General features: G+C 33.9%; 1 protein-coding gene across 1 annotated transcript in view; it reads left to right on the forward strand.

Annotated features, from left to right (window-relative positions):
- Nucleotides 1-23,495, forward strand: part of Csmd3 (CUB and Sushi multiple domains 3) — a 1,190,022-nt gene that overhangs the window by 745,043 nt on the left and 421,484 nt on the right. Inside the window, 3 exon segments of the mRNA XM_047516388.1 lie at nt 15,469-15,651; nt 18,277-18,603; nt 20,498-20,692. Coding sequence (XP_047372344.1) covers nt 15,469-15,651; nt 18,277-18,603; nt 20,498-20,692 — 705 coding nt within the window.

Consider the following 23,495-nt stretch of genomic DNA (forward strand, 5'->3'; position numbering starts at 1 on the left):
ATTTCTCCAAATGTGCCAGTTTGTTTTACAATATCATTCCTTGGGGAAAAGAATCCCTTCTATCTGAAATATAACAATCTACTACACATACATGAAAATTTACCAAATCTTAGTTCATGTTTAAATTTATATAATATTTTTACCTTTTCACACCTGAGAAAAACTTTTCATTTTCTTTTTCACATTTCTAATATATCTTATTCTAAAAATGCAGTATTTATCTTATATTTAAATATCTTATATGCTTGTCTTTTTCTCGTAGACAGTAATGGATTTGTTTTATTCACCTCTATTCTTCCAACATTTAAGACATAGCAAAACCTCAAGACTTTTTTTTCTTGAATGAACATCCTAATGTGATTAAATTAATAGATTAATGGACATATGAGCATATGAATAAGTAAGGATGGGATGCCTGTAAAATTGATACTGAAATGCTCTGTAGTTCGCTGACTTATTTATGGTATCTACTGATTTGAGATTTTCCTAGTGAACCTTCCTTTGAGCACTGGGTTTCCTAGCCTCAGCCAGCCTGCCAAATGGTTCATTTGTCTTAGAAACAGTACCTAGTCCCAAACCAAGGGCAAGTGCTAAATACTTCCTTTGAAGGACCTAAAATATATAAACAAAAGGGTAAGTTTTAAGGACATTACTTTAGAACAAGTTAGGGAGAAGGACTTAAATGTTACTTCATGTCATCTTTAATAGACTAAACCATTGCATACCATATAAGTCAGAAATCATGGAAAATGCACTTAGTTTCTGAACTCATCTCAGTTTGTAAACCATTTCTATCTTGTAACAAAGGTATTGACCAGAGTATAGTTCATTACTTTTTTCTTAAAAAATGTATTTTAAGGAATATACAAAAATATATCCCAAATACACTTTTATGGCAGCTCTTCTAGACTGTGTGTTTTTAAAGGGCAGAGATTATGACATAACTTTCTGAGGTATAAAGGAGTAAAAATTAATTTTCTATGCTAAGATCTCTGGGCATAAGAAACATTAACAGGATAACAGTATACACATTCTATTTAAAACTTGCATGTACGATTAGACTACTCACAAGCAATAAAGAGCTGAAGAGGTAACTAGAGCAGCAAGCTAATATGTCTGTTAAGTAAAGAAGCAATACTTTTGTGAAGGAAAGACTAGATGAAGGCATTTGAGCAGTAAATATTGAATTTAAATTAACTAATTATACATTTAAGTTGATGAGAGCAGCCTTTAAATTCCCTGAACTAAAGCACATGTCATCATCAAGAAGTGTGTGTACATCTGTAATCATATGATCCTTGACAAAACTGCCAACGCATGGGAGAAAAGACAGTCTTTTTAACGAATGGTGCTAGGAGAACTGGTTATGTGTCAGAGGCAGGCTCTGAGGGCCCCAGAGCCACACCATGGCCTGATCTCTAAGATGGCGCCTGGCAGCTTGCCAGACATAGCTGCATTCATAAACAAGTTTTAGGAAGTAACTCTGGTTGGCTGTTGTACATGAGGCAATCCTGGTATCTGCCTGGAGACTGTTCCTTGATAGGCTGACTTTCCTGGTAGTCTACTCTCTGATAGGCTGATGTTCTCAATATAAGTCTGAGACTTATGGAATAAACCCCTTTTGGTTCCTGTGCTTAAGAAGAGCTTACGCGTTGTGATTGTCCCCGCGGGCGGTGGGCGATCATAAGTGATGCCGAAACCTGGGAACTCGAGTTATAAAGAAGGAACTGATCAGGTAAATACAGGGAAAGTAAAGTACAGTCTGGCCAGGTTAAAGTTCGCGGGAAAAGCGACAAGTTAAAGTTCGAGGGATAAGCAATGGAGTTAAAGTTCGCGGGATAAGCGACGGAGATTGAGTGTTTGTAAGTGCTTTCGCTTTTGTTTTGCTAGTTAAAGTGCTTTGCATTCTGTTAGTTTAATAGAGAAATATGGGCACTGAAATGTCACAAATGCGCATGGAATTTCCCTTAAAGGATTTGCTCCGGGCCAATGGAATTCCTCTTGAAACTAAAACAGCCCGAACCAAATGCAGAGAGGCCATAAAACAAGGGGAAGAGGTTTTGGAGGAAATAAAAGAGGAAAGGTCTAAAGCATCAGAAAGGGCATCAATAAGATCATAGACAGACAAGGAAAATGAAACTGGTGTGAGGAACAACTAGTTAGGAAGAGGGAAATCAGTTTAGGGGAGGGTCCCCCATTAGGAGTCTGCCCTACATTATCCACCCTTAAGGCCTGCTTCTCTCCAGGACCTCCCAAAGGGGACTCCAAGTTTCTCCCCAAAGAGCCGCTGCCGCCTAAAGAACTGCCGGCTCCTCCCATTGCATCTCCTTCCAGAAACTTGCCACATAGTAAACAACATTGGGAGACCTTTAATGAGGAGCCCAACCCATCTCAATCTGCTCCTCCCAAGGTTGAGGAACCACGAGGGCAGCCAGCCTCTACACATAGGGAGGGCCCACTACCGCCCCAGGAAGGCTCATTGCTGCCATCTTGTATTCTGGGACCACATCAGACTCCAATGAAAGCCCTCACCCTCCTCCTTCCGGGTGGCGGGAAATCTTCCCGGTGGCCATTTTATGATACTGGGCAAGAACTCACAGACTCTAACCTCCCCCCTCCCTTTATGGCCCTCCTGATAAATGTTAAAATGTTAGTTTTGGAAGGAATGACTACCGATCACAAATTGGCCTGTACAGGGATGAAAGATGGCTCCATGTGAAGGTGAATTGTGGCTACCAAAGATATTGGCACACAGCTTCCGCAAGCGAGCGGGCAGATGGAAAGGGATTCCTTATCTTCAAGTCTCTTCTTTCTTGTGCTTCTCTGCTCTTCCTGCAAACTCGAATGCCTCCTTCTTCTCCCCCTCTTAATCCCTCCTCCTCCTCCAACCAGCCCAACCATCAGTGGCATGTCCTAGTAAGGAGTATGATATAGTAGCCCCAGTCCCCACAAGTATTGGGAGATAATTGTTTCACAATTTTCTGTGTCCAAACCTGAATTGATTACTAACCAGGATTAAGGGTTAAAATGCCCTAGGCATCAAGTTTCTGCTGGAACATTTTATCCCCTTTCAGATCCAAATCTCAGTCAAGGCTTACATTGAAATGTAAATAGAGAAAGCCTGAAGGCTCAGTAGGAGACCGGTCTCAAACCCCCCCCCTAAAAAAAAGAGCAAAAAGAGTCTTACCTGAACTCCAGCAAAAGTAAATTTTATGGTGCTTTACTAAAGTAATTAACGGCCGTATCATTTTTCCAGGTCTCTTGTTTTTTTTTGAATTCTACATTTTTTTTGAGCTCATGACTTTTTTGATCAGTTCTATTTTGTTTTACTCAACTAGAGTTTTTGAACATCTCTTACATTGCAATGGAGATTCACCTATAAAGTTTCAAGGCCTTTGATTTTGTGTTATGTGTATGTCATGCTGTCTAATGTCATGTTTTGTCTGTATCAAAATTGAGCGCTCCTAAAATTAAAATTTAAAAATGGATCCAAATATTTTTAATTCACGTGATTTAAAAAGGTTTGATTTAAATTGGGTAAACTAATAGAAGTAAAATGTCTTGAAAATAACTTGCAAGTCTCGATGTGGTCAAACTAATAAAATGTTGATGTTTATAAAATGTCTAACATCAATTTTTCTAGGACTTTCCTTCAACAAGAAAAAGGTGGTAAATACTGTTCAGGACACTTGTCTAATATCTTGTTTTTTTTTAAGAAAATAAGTGAATTAGAATTGACATGCATGGGATTACTCAAATGTGTTTGTACAGAAAATTGTTTTGTGTCATCACTAAACTAAAAACAAGGTTACTAAGAGTTATGTCCTAACAGGTACAATTCTATACACAAAGGGTTCTAAAAGTTTCAACTGTGTTTCAATTAGAGTACTATAAATAACAAAATATTTAATCTTGTTAAAATAGAGTAATTTATCTAAATTCAGAAATTTCATAAGAGTTGTTTCAGAATGTGAACAAAGAGGTCAACAGATAGGAAAAAATAAATAAATAAAAGGTTCTAGATATGGAAATATATCTAGTGAAAAACAAAATGTTTCTGGGTAAGAAAGTGCTTATGTGATAAAATACATGAGGGTCTAAATAAGTGCTAAGAAAGTCTGTAAATAAACAAAAAGGGGGAATAGGGGAGACCTTCAGGTCCCCTAAAGATAAACTTTCTCTTTGCCTCTTTATTTTAAAAATTTTTAACTCTGGATAATGAGGGTCGCTGTGCCGCTGAGAGACATGGCAATCATAAACAACATGATAGAGCGACAGTAAAATGGAAGGATGTTCTTATAGGACAATGGAACGGCCCAGACCCGGTGCTTTACTGGAGCCGCGGCTCGGTTTGTGTGTTTCCACAGGATAAAACATCGCCTATCTGGGTTCCTGAGTGACTAACTCGACCAGTGCCAATGCTACCAACAAGTAACTCAGACCAATATACTTCTGATGACCATGATGCTCGTAGCCCCCCTTGAACTAACTTACAACCTCTTTTTAGTCTCTTAGGATGCTATCTCTCTCAATGTTGGAATGCTTCTAGGTTCTCGCTGGCAGTCTTAGTGTGTATTCCTACCTTCCTACCAGTCCCAGTCTCTGTTACAGGTACAGAACTGTCAGTACTACTATCTAGAGACAAGAGAGATTTTGGCATCACAGCGGCTGTGGTCACTGCAATAGTGGTTTCTATAACAGCAGCACTAGCAACTGCCATACCTATAGCAACAGCAGTCAATCACTTGGCCGAAAATATAGCTACAGCCTTACAGACTCAAGAAGCCCTAAACCAACATCTAACAGCAGGCATACTCCTTGTAAATCAAAGAGTGGACTTACTACAAGAACAAGTGGATATCTTGCAAGAACTTTTGGGACTGGGATGTGTTTATCCTTTAAGAGCAGTGTGTGTCACCCCTATTGCTTATAATAACCTTAGCTCTGTGGCTATGTTATCTAAAAATCTCTCTGTCTACCTTACTGGCAATTGGTCATCTACGTTTGATAATTTAACCAGTCAGCTATGAGCTGAAATACTCAGAGTCAATGCCACCAGGGTTCATGTTGCATCGGTATCCAAGATGTTCTCTTTGTTATCTAAAGCCCTGGGATTGACAAAACAGTGGGCTGGAACAGTAGCTGTTCTGATTATTATCTGCTTAGGGATAGCCTATGTTATACGCAGCCAAATCAGAGCTCGCCAAGATGCCCGACATCATCGACGGGCTATAGTACAGACTTTGACAGCCATTGAGACAGGCACATCCCCCCAAGTATGGCTAAGCATGCTGGACCAGTAGTCAAAGACGGGTAAGATCCGTGGAAATGCATACCAACCTAAGACAGGGTTCTGACGCCTGGAGGTCAGAATTCCAATGACAGGCAAGGATGTAATTTGCCATGGACAACCTAAGACAGGCATGGTCCCAAGTCATCTTTTCTTTATTTAAAGAATAAGGGGGAGATGTCGGGGATGGGCTCTGAGGGCCCCAGAGCCACACCATGGCCTGATCTCTAAGATGGCGCCTGGCAGCTTGCCAGACATAGCTGCATTCATAAACAAGTTTTAGGAAGTAACTCTGGTTGGCTGTTGTACATGAGGCAATCCTGGTATCTGCCTGGAGACTGTTCCTTGATAGGCTGACTTTCCTGGTAGTCTACTCTCTGATAGGCTGATGTTCTCAATATAAGTCTGAGACTTATGGAATAAACCCCTTTTGGTTCCTGTGCTTAAGAAGAGCTTACGCGTTGTGATTGTCCCCGCGGGCGGTGGGCGATCATAGTTATGCATATGTAGAAGAATGAGAATAGACCCTTATCTCTCACACTGCACAAAATCAACTCAAAAGGGATAGAGACCTAGGAATTCCACCAGAAGCCAAGCAACTCCTAGAAGAAAACATACAGTCAACTCTCTAGCATATGGGTACAGCCAATGACTCTCTCAATAGTACCCTAAAGCTCAGGAAATAATGTCAAGAGTTAATAAATGGAATGGCAAGGATTTTAAAAGTTTCTGAACAGCAATGGAATCAACTAAGAATGTGAAGAGAAAATCTATAGAATGAGAGAAAACCATTGCTAGCTACTCTTCTGACAGAATTAATATCTAAGAATCTATAAAGAACTCAAAAAATTAACACCAAAAAAAAAACCCAATTAATAAATGGTCAATGAAATAAACAGACATTTCTCAAAAGAAGAAATACAAATGACCAACAAATATATGAAAAAGTGTTCAATGTCATTAGCAATTAAGGAAATGCAAATCAGAACTATATACACCAAGGAGTCACCAAGAAAACAAACAATAATAAATGGTGGAAAGGATGTGGAGAAAAAGACTTATACTGCCAGCGGGATTGTAAATTAGTACAATCAGTATGGAAATCAGTATGGAGATTTCTTAAAATCCTAGGCATGGAATCACCATATGACCCAACTATCCCACTTCTTAGTATTTATCCTAAAGAATCAGAGTCATCATACTACAGTTATACATGCATACCCATGTTTGTAGCAGCACAATTCACAATAATCAAACAGTGGAACCAGCCTTGGTATTCATCAGCAGATTAATGGATAAACAAAATGTGGAATATGTAAACAATAGATTTTTATTCAGCCATAAAGAAGAGTGAAATTACATAATTTGCAGGAAAATAGATGGAACTAAAGAACATTATGCTAAGAAGAATAAGCCAAACTCAGAAGGTCAAGCATCATGTTTTTTTCTCATGTGGAAGCTAAAGAAGAAAAAGGAAAAGATATGTGTGGGGGAATCTCATGAAAATGATAGAAAAATCAGTAGAAGCAAGGAAAGGGAATAGCATGTGAGAGGAGGGGAAGGATAGTGGAAATGCTGGGGAGTGATATTGGACATATTATATTGTTATATAGTATGCATGTACAAATATGTAACCACAAATACCACTATTATGTATGACTAAAGGTCAGAAAGAAATGTAGGAGAATAAAAGAAGTGTGATTTTTTAAATTGAGTCCCACCACACCCTTTTAAATTATTTTGGATATGATATAAATTTATAAGCTAGGGAGCTAATAGGTTAGACCATTTGTTTTTTATTTTGGAGTGGTCACATTGTGGTATGCTTTAAACTATTGTAAAATTTTAAGAAATATGTTATTAATGACTTCTATGTTTGTAAATTATTTATTTCCTTTTCAATAATTTAGAGAATACTTAGTCATGTCAAAAAAACCCTTAGTCCCACTTTCTTATATTCCATTCTGCTCTCTTAAGAGAGAGAAAAGGAGGGTGGAGTTAAAATCGTAGGGCAGAAGTTTGCATTAAAACCCTAGGGACTCATTGTCAGAAGAAAGTCTGAAAATCTCTAAGTTGGAGCAAAATGCTATCTAACCCACATTCTTAAGTCCCATACCTCTGAAGACTGACAAAATCCTTGCTTATGCCCAAAGACATTAGTTTCAATTCTTCTACTCATCCTCCCTTTTGCAATCTGAACATTTTGATGATAAAATATAAATGATTTTTCATAACTACATTAATAGAGCCTTAAGAAAACAATTCTGAATGAATGATGTTTAGAGTAACATCATATTTAGAACAAAAGAAAAGCACAGTATTTTAAAAAATATTTATTAATTTTTGAACAATAAATCTTAATTGTATTTATGGAGTACTATGTTATGTTTCAGTACAGGTATATATTGTACAACATTTAAATCAGGGTAAATATATCTCCTCAGACATTTACCTTGCAGTAAAAGCATTCAAAATCTTTTCTCCCAGCTTTTCTTAAATACACAATATATTATCCATTGTCACCCTACTTAAGCAACTTATTTTTATTACAGGTAAAGAGATCTTAATTCTATTAAACATATTTAAATGTTAATTAATTTTTGAAATATGATCAAGAATTGAGTAATTTTTAGACTGCTTCTGTTCATTCTATCTCAAAAGAGTATATGATTTTAACTACTAACTGCAGATGTTCTATATTAGCACTGTGCAAAACAGTAAACCTTGTTTCAGGGTTTTTTTTTGCCACGATTAAGAATTTTGCATATTTTTATTAAATTTTACTACTTAATCAGACATTTTAAATGTCAATGTTTTCATTACAATTGTAAAACACTTTATACTTTTATTATTATACATAAAACCCTCATCACTTTTGCCTGGACACTTACGGATTTCCTTTTCAAAGTCTCATTAAATGTTGACTCTATTCTCATTTGTCTGAGACACTTGAAGGTGAGACCTAGTTTAACTCCCAAGGTCTTTTCAGCTGCATGATTCTGTATTTCACAACCTTTGTAAGCCCGTTGCTGAGGTAATGAGATTCCCAAGAGGCTTCGAAACATTAAGAATCAGCAAAACTGCAAGTTTTCCAGATCACTTTCTTTTAACCTACACAGTTTCTCTGTGAAGTATTTGAATTACAGTGTCAACTGTTGTCAAGTGAAAGATTGATCAATGAGTAGCTCTATGTCACTTTAAGGCCAGATGCTACTCTTTGGCAGGAAATCTGATTGAATTTAAAATTAGAGTTTATTACTTTAGGTATCAAAGATCATAGTTAACTTGGTCACTAAAAAAATAAAAATAAAAATGTCGAAAGAGCCCTGCTTCTACAAATTTCAGCCACTGCCATTTAAACGTATATATTCAGTATTACTCTCAACACACTACATAAGAGCATTCTGAGTCCTCTGACCTCATATTTTCATTTATTTCTGTGTTTCTTATTTCTTAGTAGGGAAGAAAACGAGGAGAATCAGGTACTACTCTATGGGTGTTCACTGACTCTGGGAATAGATACTTGCTTAGTAACTTCCAAATTTAATTGTGAACAATGGGTCAATATTTAGCTGACTCCCATGGAGGCAACATTTGTTAAAGAAATTATAACCCCACTGAGAGGCAAAATTACTATAAGATAATAAAATCAAGTATCAGTGGAATGCTAACTAAATTCCTTTTGTATTGAACCAGGAATTCAATGATAAGTTGTATTCTATTTGTAAGACATCCTGCAGGAAAAAAAACCTGGTACATTTACACTGGGGACATGTGGGCAGAACTTAAGGAAACTAACAAGGAGTTGCACACTATGATAGTTAATGATGCTCAGCGGACAGCTATATGGAGAGGGTTGCCTGACATGATGTTGGCTTTTAGTTTGGGGACACTGTCATTCCAGGCAAAGAAGGATTAGGGAACAGGGAAGAAATTTCTTCCCTATTCTACTCTCCTCCTGACTTTATCAACCAAATATCCTGTCAAAATGACAACTTCCCAACCTGCCCACAGAAAGCCAGATAGCACAGGAGCCTAGATAATATGAAGCCTTGTAGGTTAGTTAGTCTTACTCCCAACGTGGAAGAGGGACAGTGCTGGGAAGGATGAAGAATGGATGAAAAGGTGATATCAAGTACTCAGAGTCTTCAATTGCAATACAATTACAGATTTAGATTTTTCAAGAGACATAACGGAATAATATCATTCCATGATTTTCTATATATGTGACTTCTCTATAACTATGGAATTTTGTGGTTGCTTACGTTGTTTCTTAATAGAATCACATACTTTGGTATGCTAACTCTTCTCATCTCTTTCCTTTTTATGTATACAACTATTTCTTAAATATTGGGCTCTGGATGGATATATATTCCTTAAGAACTCATAGTCTGGAACCACACTGAATAGATTCAAATCCCAGTCTTGTCAATTACAATTTACATAATAGGCATGTTAATTTAACCTCTTTGGGTCTTCACAAGACAATGTCATGATTAAATACAACAAGTTCCTACAACTTTGCCTGACATATAAACAACATAAAATTTTGCCATCACCAATTATATAGATATGTGAAATGTAAAGGTGAATAAAGTTCATGAGAGGAGTCAAGTGGACAAGAATATAAATATATAAAAATATATGAATCAATATAGATGTATCCCAAGACCAGTAGAAGCTCAGAAAAGGGAACAACAAACTGAGCTTTTAAGGTTAGGGTAGATTTTTTGGAGGGGCTATAGTTTTACCTTTACAGATAATTAGAAATTTCTCTAGGTTTTAATACTTGGTGCTAGAGTTTAGATGTGATTTGTCACCAAATGTTTTATGTGTTTGAACTTGATCTACAACATAGTTATGTGGGAGATGATGGACTTTTTAAGAAGTGGAACCTAGGACTGGGGATATAGCTCATTGGTAGGATACTTGCCTAGTATTCATGAACCCCTGGTTTTTGGCCCCTAGTACCTCCAAAAAGGGGTTGGGGGATACTAGTGGGAGTTCAGAGTTGGTAAGGCACACTCCCAATGACTTCACACTCCACAATTAAAGAGATCTATGTAGTTCTGCAGGTCTTAGTTAGTTCTTGTCCGGGTGGTAGCTTGCATTGTAAGCCTAACCTCTGCATCACTCTCTGACTTACCCTCTGACCCTGTGATCTCTTCCCACACTCTCCTATCATTTTGACACCATCCTCAGTGAGGTCCTCACCAGTGTTGGGCAGAACATAGTATTACTTTGATACATGATAGAATCTAAATATAGATTTTATAAGTAGATAATTAGTTAATGAAGATTCCTCCACAGTAGCAGGGTGATGAATACTTTGGACTTAAAAAAGCATAAATCTTGCTATTTATAGAATATGTGAAATTGGAGAAGTTACTCAACTTCTTTGGCCATCAGTTTCCTCATTTATAAATAGACGTGAGAGGATGTCCTTCATAGGGTTGTTTTGAGGATTAAATTACATCCTTTCAAAGTACCATCACAGGTTCCAAGCTCAGAAAATGATAACTATTATTTTTAATTCTCCTTGGGCATAAATCTAGCACTTGTCTATTGAATATTAATTATTTTCTTAGATATAAGACTTGCCTTTTAGGTAGCAAAACTAATTTTATAGAATAAGTTATACTTCATGTATGTATAGTATGTCAAAATACACTCTACCGTCATGTATATCTAAAAAGAATAAATTTAAAAAGCATTTCAACAGTAATGATACTTAATAGGTGGATGTCTATTTTACTTAACACATATTTTTTCTGTCTAAGTTAGAGAGTATTGAAGCTTTGAAATTACACCTTTATTTTAAAATATACTTTTAATATTTAAGAATATTTTACTAAAGATTCAATGAAAAAAATGTTGCTTCAAAATAGTAGATTAAGCATTCATTCTCAGCCCTAACCCCAAAATGATGGAAAACATCAAAAATATAATAATGGTTAAGAATGAGAGGAGAAAAATATCAGTTGTTATAAAACTGTCAAAGATCCCTAAGATGAGTAAATATAAATAAAGATAAAGATACCTATAAAAAAAAAGGGAGACTGAAAAATGCATAAACCAATGCCACTAGTAGGCTGTTGCTGCAGCTTCTGTAGAGGAAGTTTTGTGCCTCAGGGCCAGAAACTTCCAGGAAGAATGCCACAGATGATCCTGGGAAATTGCAGTAATCACCACAGAGGAATATATTTCAGTGACAGACTCAAATATCCAGATATGGAATAAGTGTCTGATGGACTTATCATGAGGGAGGCCTCTTTAGGTCAGTATGAAGACCACGAAAGTAGATGGCACCATAATACAGGGAAGAGCTTTTACCCCATGTTATGTTTTAGACGTGGTGTTCCCCAAAAGCTCACTTGGGAGAAAATGCAAGAAGGTTTGGAGGAGAAGTGGTTGAGTTGTAGCCTTAAACTAATCAGTGAATTGATCCCTGATGAGATTAACTTAGTGGTAACTGGTGGCAAGTGGGTGTGACTGGAGGAAGTGGTTCATTTCGGGCATGGCTATGAGATATATATTTTGTATCTGGAGAGCGGAGACTCGTTCTGCTTTCTGATGACCATGTGAACTGCTTTACTCTGCCATATCTTCTGCCATGATATTCTGCCTCACCTGGGGCCAGGAGGAATCCAGTCAGCCTTCTGTGAACTAAGATTTCTGAAACCATGAGCCCTCAAATAAACTTTTCCTCCTCTAAAATGGTTCTGGTCTGGTGATTTAGTAAAGTAGTGAAAAAGCTGACTAAAACACCCCAGAAGCCCCTTGGGATGCTGACATGAGTAAATGAGCCTGAAAGTGGGGAAGGTTGAAGGTCATGATGGAACAGGCACGGACTGCATAGATTTAGAGAAGCAAGCAATAAAAATGTTTATTTTACGTATTATTCAAACACAACAGGTTTGTTCTTCCCTAAACTACTTTATCGTATACTTTTTTATCATGGGCATAAAAACAATTATAATCACTGAATATATTCTGAAATGTGTTGAGTTAGAATTAAGCTTACTCTACTTTTCTCTTACTATATTTCGTCTTATACCCAAGGAAACAGAGTTATGAAACAATAAAAAATAATAACAATAAATATTTAGGAGACAGACATGGTGGCAAATACCTGTAATCCCCCTAACACAGGAGGATGAGGCAGGAGAATCACCAATTTAAATCAGTCTCAGAAACTTATTGAGACTACCTCAAAATAGTACTAAAAGGGCTGGGAATGTAGTTCATTGGTAGAGCACCCCTGGGTTTAATCCCCTGTACCAAAAATAACTAAGTAATAAATCTGTAGGAAATGATAACATAATTTTCAATGCATAGGTTAATTTGGGATTAGATAAAACTGCATGACAAATTATAAACTGAAATTTTATAAACTCATAAATTTAAAAACAAAAATTATTTAAAAGTTAAAGAGGAAATCAAAATGGAAACTTCAAACTACTTATAAGTAAAAAATGAGTCTCCATATCAAAGCAGTACCCTGAAGTAAATTTAGAAACTTAAATATATTTTATTTTTAGGAAACAAGAAAGGCTGAAAATAAATAAGTTAAAAAATGCACTCTAAGATTTCAACCCAAGAAGGTAAAAAAAGCAGAAAAGTAATGCAAAAGAGAATTGAAGATGGAATTCAAAAATGACAAAAAGAAAATATGGTTAAACTAAAATCAAAATAATAGAATTGCTCAACAAAAGCTAAAGCTGGTTCTTTGAACAGACTAATATATTTGACAAACCTTTGAATGTATAAACAAATAAAATTAGCATGGTAAACACAAATAACATTAGGGCTAAGGAAGATTTGTACTTTATAATGGCAATATGTAAAAACCCTGTAGCTATTCTATTACTACTAAACTACTAACTTGGATAATGTCAATTCTCTAGGGTATACAAGTTGCTAATAAAGGTCCAAAAAAAGAGAACAAAGTCTACTTCAATAGGAAAATCACCTTACGAGTAACAGAAATGATGGTCAGATAGTTTCCTCAAAATTATACTAGATTTTTCTAGCTTTTTTGGGAAAAGTTCTTATATTCAAGATTCCAATTTCTTTCGTTGTTAAACCAACTAATCTAAAGACTTCATAGTGTGGAAAATTGCTAACTCCTTTTCTTAATATTAAAACTGGATGGAAGCAACATATGAAAATAATAGAGGCCAATGTAACTCAGGACATAAATAAAAAATGTGTAAATAAAACCTCAAATGCCTTCCAGTGTTTTAAAGGAATCATTATAGTCATTTATTGTTTTGTTTAAGGATACAAGCTTTTCAAAAATATCTCAAAAACACATTATTTGGTTAAAAAAAGAACAAGTTTTTAATAATATTGACATAACTGAAGTTAAAAGTCTAATACTTATGTAAAGCAATACATGTTTTTGTGAGGAGGATTTTTATATTCATATAAATACAAGCATTTATAATATTACCTATTATATGTATCTTTGTATAATTATAAAGACATGGGGAAAGAACTGGAAAAATAGACAACAAATTGGTACAGGTAAGTTACACAGAAACCAGATGTGTATAAATGTTGCAGTGTTAGAATAGGTTATTATTTTATCGCAAAGATTTACTTCTCAAAGTTTTCTTTATTTTTATGTTTGCTGTTGTTTGAAGATAACTGGTTTCATGGTCTACTATGTTGCATGTGATATAAAAGCTCAAAAGAACCAACACAGTAATTTATTGTTGACATTCATAGCTTCACAATGACCATGTCAAATATTTGCTGTGTCTTTTGATAGTTCTCAAAAGGGTGTTTTTATGGTGCTTTTGCAAGAAATTTTTCACTTTTCAATTCATTCAATGAACATTTGTTGAGGAAGATGACTAGACAATTTCGAATGCATAATTGATTCCTGCTCTTAAGTGGCCTATTGTCGTTATCATGTACTTGTTGGAGGTAATACAACAGCAATTGCCAGAGAGTGACAGATGTTTTTCAGAGCTATTCTTTGATCGCTATAGAACCAGAGGCAAAAATAAATAAATAAATAAATAAATAAATAAATAAATAAATAAAATGTTTCCTATCCTAATCATGATCTAAGAATTTACTGTACCATGTAAAAAGTATAAGAATAAGGAAAGTTTTTTTTTTTTTAGAGCATATGCCATAATTTTTTAATGTGGTTAGTAGTCATCTATTTATCTATTATAATAAACATCTTATTAAAATATTCTATAGATATATTTGCTAGAATTTAAAGAAATAAAGAAGTGTATACTTATTTATAATATTAATTTTAATATTAAAAGTACTAAATTTGAAGACATCCCATGCTCAAATTTATATAATAAATTAATGGTAAATTGAGAGCAGAATATGAGTTTCTTATCCCATATCCAAGTATTATTTTTTCTGATATACCATGCTATTACATAATTTGTATTTCTAAAATTCCATATTCAGAATTGTGATATTTTATAGTTACATAAAGATTACTTACTCAGGTATGGCCTATTCAAATTCAAGAACCATTTAGAACCATTAAAAATACTTACAGTATCCAAACACTTTGGAATGCAGTTTTGGCAATTTAAATGTCAGGATACCTCTGACTTATTGAAACTGAAAAGACCCAGTGAATGTTCTTTGAATATTATCAAAACTGAAAATACCCAGGGAATATTCTTTGACTATTTTGCTGTCATGAAAGTGAAATATTCTAATGTATGAACATTTCTTTTTTTCTAACCTGATCACTGTATTTTTAGTTTTGAATGGTTACTCTTTTTCTTTAATTCATTTTTATTGTAAACAAATGGGATACATCTTGTTTCTTCGTTTGTACATGAAGTAGAGGCATACCATTTTTGAAAGATTTTGTTTATGTATGTATGTAGTACAAACAGAAAATCTCAGATCTTTTCATAATTGATCTGTTAGGTACAAGCTGTCCAGCAACCTCATTAGCTATCATGACCTCAGATTCCCATCTATAAAACAAGAGAATTACACTGATTGTTCCCTAAAGATCATTTATCAAGTCATATTCATAGAGTGGCAAAAGAAAACAATTAAGATTGGAGGATATATTCATCCTTTGTTCTGAACTATCTTCACATAGTGTGTTTACTAAACTCTTAGTATGGGCAGCATGTGTGCAACCTTTGGAAGGTGACTTTTATCTTCTATTTTTACAGAAATTGAGAAAGAAAGTTGTGGTGATCCTGGTACACCCTTATATGGAATTAGAGAAGGCGATGGGTTTTCTAATCGTGATATTTTAAGATTTGAATGCCAGTTTGGGTTTGAATTAATTGGAGAGAAATCCATTGTTTGTCAAGAGAATAACCAATGGTCTGCAAACATACCCATCTGTATCTGTGAGTACCAAATGCTTTGCTTCTAGACAGCATATGTTATCCTGTTCTTGCATATAATTGCTTTTGTAATTAATTGCAAAGAGCTGGAACCATGTAATTATTTTTGGACGAGTAGCACTTTGTGATACTATCTTTAACAAGTGTGCTTTATGCTGTATTATAAATTTTAGTACAGATTTAAATAAAGTTAACATCGTTCACTTGTAATTGCAGAATATATATTACATGTGTTCTTATTACACTTAATTTGGTGACATTTTATACTTTATAGATAGTTATTTCTTATGGAAATTATATATCTGAACTAATTCTCATAGACTCATTTATCTTAACAAGATAGTATGTTTATTTGCAATCAAAAACACTTAAAATATTTAAAGCATATATTCTATCTATAGTGCATTAACCTATTTTTTGTATTTAGATGCTCACACCAATGCATAAAGTACTATTTATTTATATTGCACAGAAAAAATTCATTAAAGTTTACGATATACATTATGCTTGGATTAAAACAACCTGTTCTTCCAAATACATTAAGACATTCAAGTTTAACTACAACAAAAACATAACATGTATTACTTACTGATGCATTTTGTGACTCAATGAAATACTATCTTCATTCCATTACAACAAAGTAAATGTTTTTAGAATTCTAGCAGAAATTTCCCTAATTATAATATATTATGCTTGCTTTTCAGGAAGTATAGGAGAAGAAGAGTGCACAGAGCCCTTTACTTGAACCATTTTACTGTGGGGCTTGCTCTCATGCCTAGTCAAAATCCCTTTCTAAAGTTCTTAGGAGAGAAGGAAATGTATTAGAAGACTTTGATTTGATTCTGTTCACATCAGCTTAGTAAAACTTCGAAAGACTTAAATGATGATCTTTAATTTTAAGTATTCTTCTAAGAAGATAATGTTGATTTCATATTGCAGTCTATAAATGTAACATGTCACAGGAAAAAAGAAACTATTTTTGAAAGCATTTTAATAGATGCTTAAGTGCATTTAATGGAAATACTGCTGAGACAAATTTTAAAAGTTCTTAACATCTAGAGAAAATTTTTTACCATTTTAAGAATCATTAATCCCTATATTCTAATATATTATTAAAATGTAAAAATTAGCTGAGCTCAATGGCACCCACCTGTAATCCCAGTGGCTCAGGAGGCTAAGGCAAGAGGATTGTCAGTTTGAAGTCAACCTCAGCAATTTAGTTAGTGTCTCTAAATAAAATGCAAAAAAGGACTAGGGATCTGACTCAGTAGTTGAGTGCCCTTGGGTTCAATTCCTAGTACCAAAAAAATAAATAAATAAATAAAGTCGCAATTAACATTTTCATACACAAGTAATAGCTAATTTAAAAATCTATTTGAAAGAAAATTTAATCAGAAAAATAAATTATAAAATACACAGAAACAATATTTACATAAGTCCTAATAACACAAGGAAAAAAATTATAAAACTTAAGAAGAAAAGAGAATTTTAAGAACAAACTATGGATGACAAGTTCCAGAGTGAGAAGACATTTATTAAGTATGTGAATTATATACAAATTGCTTGGGAAATTTAATAAAAATTTTAACATAATTTCTTTGGAAACTTTCCCTAACATATTGACATAGTTAATTAAAATATTCAAAAATAAATATAAGAATTTTCTAAAAACATGTTTATGTGGAAAGTAAAGCATAATATTAAGTTCTAAATGTAATGTGGTACCAATGAAAATATAACATTGGATCAAAGGAATTGACAATAAAAAACTGTACCTGATATAATCATGGAATTTAAAGTACAATATAAAGATCTACTTATCTAATGGATAAGTGTGTTAGGGTTATCAATTTAGTGGCTCTTGGTCCAGGTAAAGATCATAAAGATATGAGATGGCAAACTGAAGCTTTGGAGCAAGTCCAGCCTGCTGCCTGGATTTTTATGTAAAGTTTCATTGACACAAACTGTGCATATTCATTTACCAATTTACTGCTTTTCTGCTACAATGGCAGAGTTGAGGAGTTATAAAAAGAGATCATATGACATGTAAGCCAAAACATTTACTATCTGTTCCTTTACGAGAAGTTTTCTAATCTCTAATTTAAATCATGCTTTATAGAATCAGATGATTCTAGGACGCAGAAGAGAAGAAGAATGAAGGAGTATGTGTGTGCTCTGGAAGTGGGGGGAAACTGGAATAAATTAACTTTTCAAGAGATGCTAGACCTTCAGATTTTTTTCCCCTCAAATATGAAACGATTTTAAAATGTGATTTTAAATTTTTGTTGGGAAAGAAGAAAAACAATCAAAACAAACATATTTGAAATATAGATTAAACCCAGTCACTAATGAACCACTAACTCAAACATGAGAAATATCAAAATAAATTGCTGCTCTTACCCCAATTATATTTTTGTGCATATTTAATGACATAGTCTTAAATTCATTTAAAATTACCTTTTCTAATATGTAAAAATGGCAACATTTTCTTTGCTTTATAAGATAATTGACATTTAAAAATTTTTATCCAACTTCTAATTGATTATCATAATTGTAGGATATGTCAAAATAAGATCAAATGTTACTTTTGATTATTTACTGTGTTCTTTAATCTTCCCATTTTACCAGTTCCTTGTCTCTCTAACTTTACTGCACCTATGGGAACAGTTCTTTCTCCTGATTACCCAGAAGGGTATGGAAATAATTTAAATTGCATCTGGACCATAATCTCTGACCCAGGAAGTCGGATACACCTTTCTTTCAATGACTTTGATCTGGAATCCCAGTTTGACTTTCTTGCTGTTAAAGATGGTGACTCTCCAGATTCCCCAATTCTTGGAACCTTTACTGGTGCTGAGGTGCCTTCTCATCTTACAAGTAATAGTCATATTCTTCGATTGGAATTTCAAGCTGACCACTCAATGTCAGGACGTGGATTTAACATCACTTACAACAGTAAGTTTTCTGGGTTTTGTTTTTCCATATAACATTTCTACAAATTAGAATTGCAAAAGACTCAAGCAAACCAGTTCTCTAGTTTCACAAATAAGGAAACTTGAACAAGCCATCAACCTACTTTAGCCAATGATGGTCATTTAATCCTTGATTTCCAACAACATTTTAGTCCCAAATATATCTTTTCTCATTGTTTGTGAGAGTCCTGCTATTAAGAAAATATATTTCAAATGTCATTATTTATCAGTCATTATATTAGCTATAGATTAAACTTTATCATAAACTCAAACCTACTATACATCACACATTTGGTTGTTATTTATTTATGAATATTAAAGGAAGATATATTTTTCCTTCAAGATGTTCATAAACCACTAGGAGTCTTTAAACAAATAATGGAAGCAAAAAATTATAATTCTGAAGAAATATTCAAAGACCACAGAAGCATAAAAGGGAAGGAAATCATCAACTTTGGGCAAGTGGATAACTGAAGTGACAGCAAAGCCACCAGGGGGAAAAAAACATCTTAGGTATTAAGAGTATCAACTCTAAAGTTGAACTATAAATCTTCAAATCTTGGATTTACATTTTTAGGGTTCATCACTGAACCACAGTGTCTACATCATTAAAACTACATTGTTGTGAGGAGTAAACCGGGTAATGCACGTACACAATTTATTACAGAGTACATAGTATCTAGTGCATGCTATATTAATAGTTTTGCTACTAGAACTGTTTGGTATTGAGTAGGAAAACAGGTGCAGATTCAGTGATATTAACAAGTCCTAACATATAAAACATACTTTATGACTTAATATTAATTTATACTATAGGAGTAAATATAGTTGTTTTGAATTTTCTTACTAATCCATTTGAATTTGTTTGTAAATTGCATAATTTTATTATCTACTATCATTTTAAGTTAAAATAAAGAAAATAATATTATAATAAGTTAAAGTCTTATAGTACAAATTTGGTCATCCATGTGAATTAAGAGAAAAATTTGGATGGAAAATTTTGTGTAATCTATAACCTGTGAAAAATTCAAATGAACACATTGTTATTATATTTTTGCTATTTGCTGTAATTGGACTAAGTACCATGGGAAAACAAGGTAAAATAAGGTAGTGACCCTCAGCTGAAGAACTCACATTCTGAGAGAAAAGATACAAAAAAAAAAAAAAAAAAAAGAAAATTAGGGGGTTGAGAAAAAGTCAAAAAGCCAGAACAGCATACATTTCAATTCTATCAAGTCTAATTTCTATGACCAAAGGCAAATTACTTGACTTTTTCTGAGTTTAACATTACTTTTTATAGTAATGGTGGTACTTTTATCATCTGGCCAATTCGAATGGTTAAATGAGATAATAACATATTACAATGCCTAGAAGTTGGTAATTGCAAAAGAGTTAAGTCTTCCCTTTTCCTGATAAAGTAAATGCCATGAAAAATTAAAAAGAAATTTTAGGACATCCACACTAGATTGAAACATTGCACTTTAATTGTCACAATGAAGACCCTGCAGAGTGAATTCCAGATGTTTCCAGTGAGATATAGTCAACTTACTCAGAAATCAAATTAACTGTAATTCTAACTAGCTTGTATTTGGGGAATGATTGCATGAACTTAGTCTATTGAGTTCCATACATAAACAGAAATAATTGAGTTTTAAATTTTTATAATCTTAGGGTAAATTTTGTATTTTAAAACCATTATACCTTTAACATATCACAGGCAATCTGATATGGTCAGAGAAGAGTCTTCACATTTTTAAAAGATAAAAGTCTTTTCTAGAAATAAACACAGAATCTTTATTAATTGGTTTTTATCACCCAGAATATACAAAGGTCCCTCTTTCTCATATTTCTTGTGTATGTTTTTTGTCATTCTAAAGCATTTGGGCACAATGAGTGCCCTGATCCTGGAATACCAATCAATGCACGGCGGTTTGGGGACAACTTTCAATTAGGAAGTTCAATTTCAGTTATTTGTGAGGAAGGATTTATTAAAACCCAAGGAACAGAAACAATTACATGTATTCTGATGGATGGAAAAGTAATGTGGAGTGGACCAATTCCAAGATGTGGAGGTAAGTGTAGTAATGGGAAATATAACCCATTATCATTATGCAATAGAAATTGTAAAAGGAAATGCATTGTTCTACTGAAACTGTTGTAACTTTTACCTTAACATGTCACTTACTTTTACATATCATACTTATATAAACAAATTGCACTTCTAATTTTTCTATATTTACATAATGTTTTAGAAAATTTTGGGGAGCACCCTTTTAAAAGGTGCTCTTTCTAAAAGATATGCCTTAATAAATGGTAAATATTGGTCACTTGTAAATCCCTTTAGTATACTACATAGTTATATTTATAGTAGTAGTTAGAGTTAACAATAGTTCACAAAGTTATGATTATAACTTCCATTCATACTCTACTAGTATTTTAACTATTGTGATATATCCTTATTTGATTTTTAGATATATATTAACAATTATTAGTTATAATAAATTTATGCTAAAACATATTTAAAATATATAATTTTTGTAGGTATAGTATGCTAATTTCTTTTTTTAATTTTTATTTTCTTAATAAAATACAGTCAAAAACACTGGGAAGGTAACTAGGGCTGAGGATGTAACTCAGTGGTAGAGCACTTAATCTAGCCTGCACAAGGCCCTGGTTTCAACCTACACTACTAGAGAAAAAAAAGCATGTATTTATATACATAAAATAGATATGCCTAATATATATACTTATGTATATGTATATGTAAAAGATATATATGCATCTGTGCACACACACATATATATATACATAGTCCAGAACTTTCTTGACTATATGGACTATGTCATACATGTGTGTATGTGCATGTGTTTATATGATATATACAATGTTTAGAAATATACATCTTTATGTATTATATACACACATTAAGTCCCATTTTAGGTTAGAAAGAAGGAAGCGTTATCCCCTTAAACATACATTAATCATGTGATGTATCCATTTAGAATCTATAGACATGTTCGAGTTAAATGGGGTTTTATTTAGAATTGCCAGAGTAGAGAGTACTATTCTAAATTCCAGTTTTTTTCCTACTCTAGTATCTAAGGATACATATCTATTTAATAAAATGATGAACTTTACTACTTATATGACTTCAAATCAGAAGCACCCTTCAAAAGATCAACATGTATTCATTAGGTGATCATTTTTAAAATAGTTCCTATTTCTTACTTTCCTAGTTTTTCTTCTTACCAGTTCTCAAAGGACAATGGAAACTTTTGTTTTCTCAATTTCTAGCAGATAAATTGAGAACATTTACCATATAGTTTTCAAAGTGTTGCAGATTTAAGGAATACAACATTGCCTACAAATTGCTGGCTTTCACTGGATTGAATATCTTATGATGAGGCAATCTCAGACCATGTAATTACCTTTTCCTAGTGGCCCTTCAGTTAAGCATCTCCTTCCTCATTACTTCTAAGCCCTCTCTCATTTGTGATTTCAGGATGCTGAACTAGGACTACTCTGGCAGTATTTATGATTGTGACTTTTTAAAAAAATATAATGGAGTTGCACAATAAAAGACTGAAATAAAAAGAGAAAAATAGAAATTAATGTTTAATTTTTACAACACATTTTGCCTCTGAATTCAGTTTTATCAGAGTTTCTGTTCCAGACTTGACAAACCAGTCAGGAAAGCCTATATTAGTATTTGAATGAAAAGTGGGTGATGATGGGTTGGGGTTGTGGCTCAGTGCTAGAGTGCTTGCCCAGCACATAACTAAAAACAACAACAACAAAAAAGATGAAATAAACAAAATAAAGATTTTGTGTCCATCTACAACTAAAAACATTTTTTAAAAAAGTAGGTGATGGAGAAAAAAATTGTTTCAGGCAGAAGGACAAGCACCAATTCAGTGTGACCAGAGTGTAGGAGAGGGGAGGGAGTCTGATGAACAAGTGGTGCAGAGATATATATGTAAAAAATGCTAAATAGTTTCAAGGTTATTCAGTGATGGTCTGGGAGTCATTTCAGTTGAGAAGTGATAGAATCTGAGCCTTTCCCACCTGTGCCCTGTAAGTTATTTCCAGTCTCAGTGAATAAACACTGAGACTATCTCCAGGTAATTGTTAAACTTTGTTCGGCCCTCACTTGCTTAATTAGAGTGTTGGATTTTGGAACTGCTTGATGGATAGCTGGATAGAAAGTTAAAAATAATGAAATTGTTAACAACAAATAATTTTATGAATAATTGCTACCAGAGAGCAATTATCCATTCTAAAAGATGAATGGTATTTAACTTTTAAAAGTAAATAAGAAAGGAACACTCATACATTGCTGGTGGGGTTGCAAATTAGTGCAGCCACTCTGGAAAGCAGTGTGGAGATTCCTCAGAAAGCTTGGAATGAACCCACCATTTGACCCAGCTATCCCACTCCTTGGCCTATACCCAAAGGACTTACAATCAGCATACTACAGAGATACAGCCACATCAATGTTCATTGCTGCTCAATTCACCATAGCCAGATTGTGGAACCAACCTAGATGCCCTTCAGTTGATGAATGGATAAAGAAACTGTGGCATATTTATACAATGGAATATTACTCCACAATGAAGAATGATAAAATGATGGCATTTGTAAGCAAATGGACGAAATTGGAGAATATCATGCTAAGTGAGATAAGCCAATCTCAAAAAACTAAAGGACGAATGATCTCGCTGATAAGCAGATGAGGACATATAATGGGGGGTGGGAGGGGTTAGCATTAGGTTTAGGGTTAGGTTTAGGGTTAGGGATAAGGAGAGCGGTAAGAATGAAGGAAAGAAGGACTGTATAGAGGGAAAAGAGGGGTGGGAGGGGTGGGGGGGGAAGGAA

Source organism: Sciurus carolinensis, chromosome 1 (assembly GCF_902686445.1).
Source record: "Sciurus carolinensis chromosome 1, mSciCar1.2, whole genome shotgun sequence".
Taxonomy (NCBI): domain Eukaryota; kingdom Metazoa; phylum Chordata; class Mammalia; order Rodentia; family Sciuridae; genus Sciurus; species Sciurus carolinensis.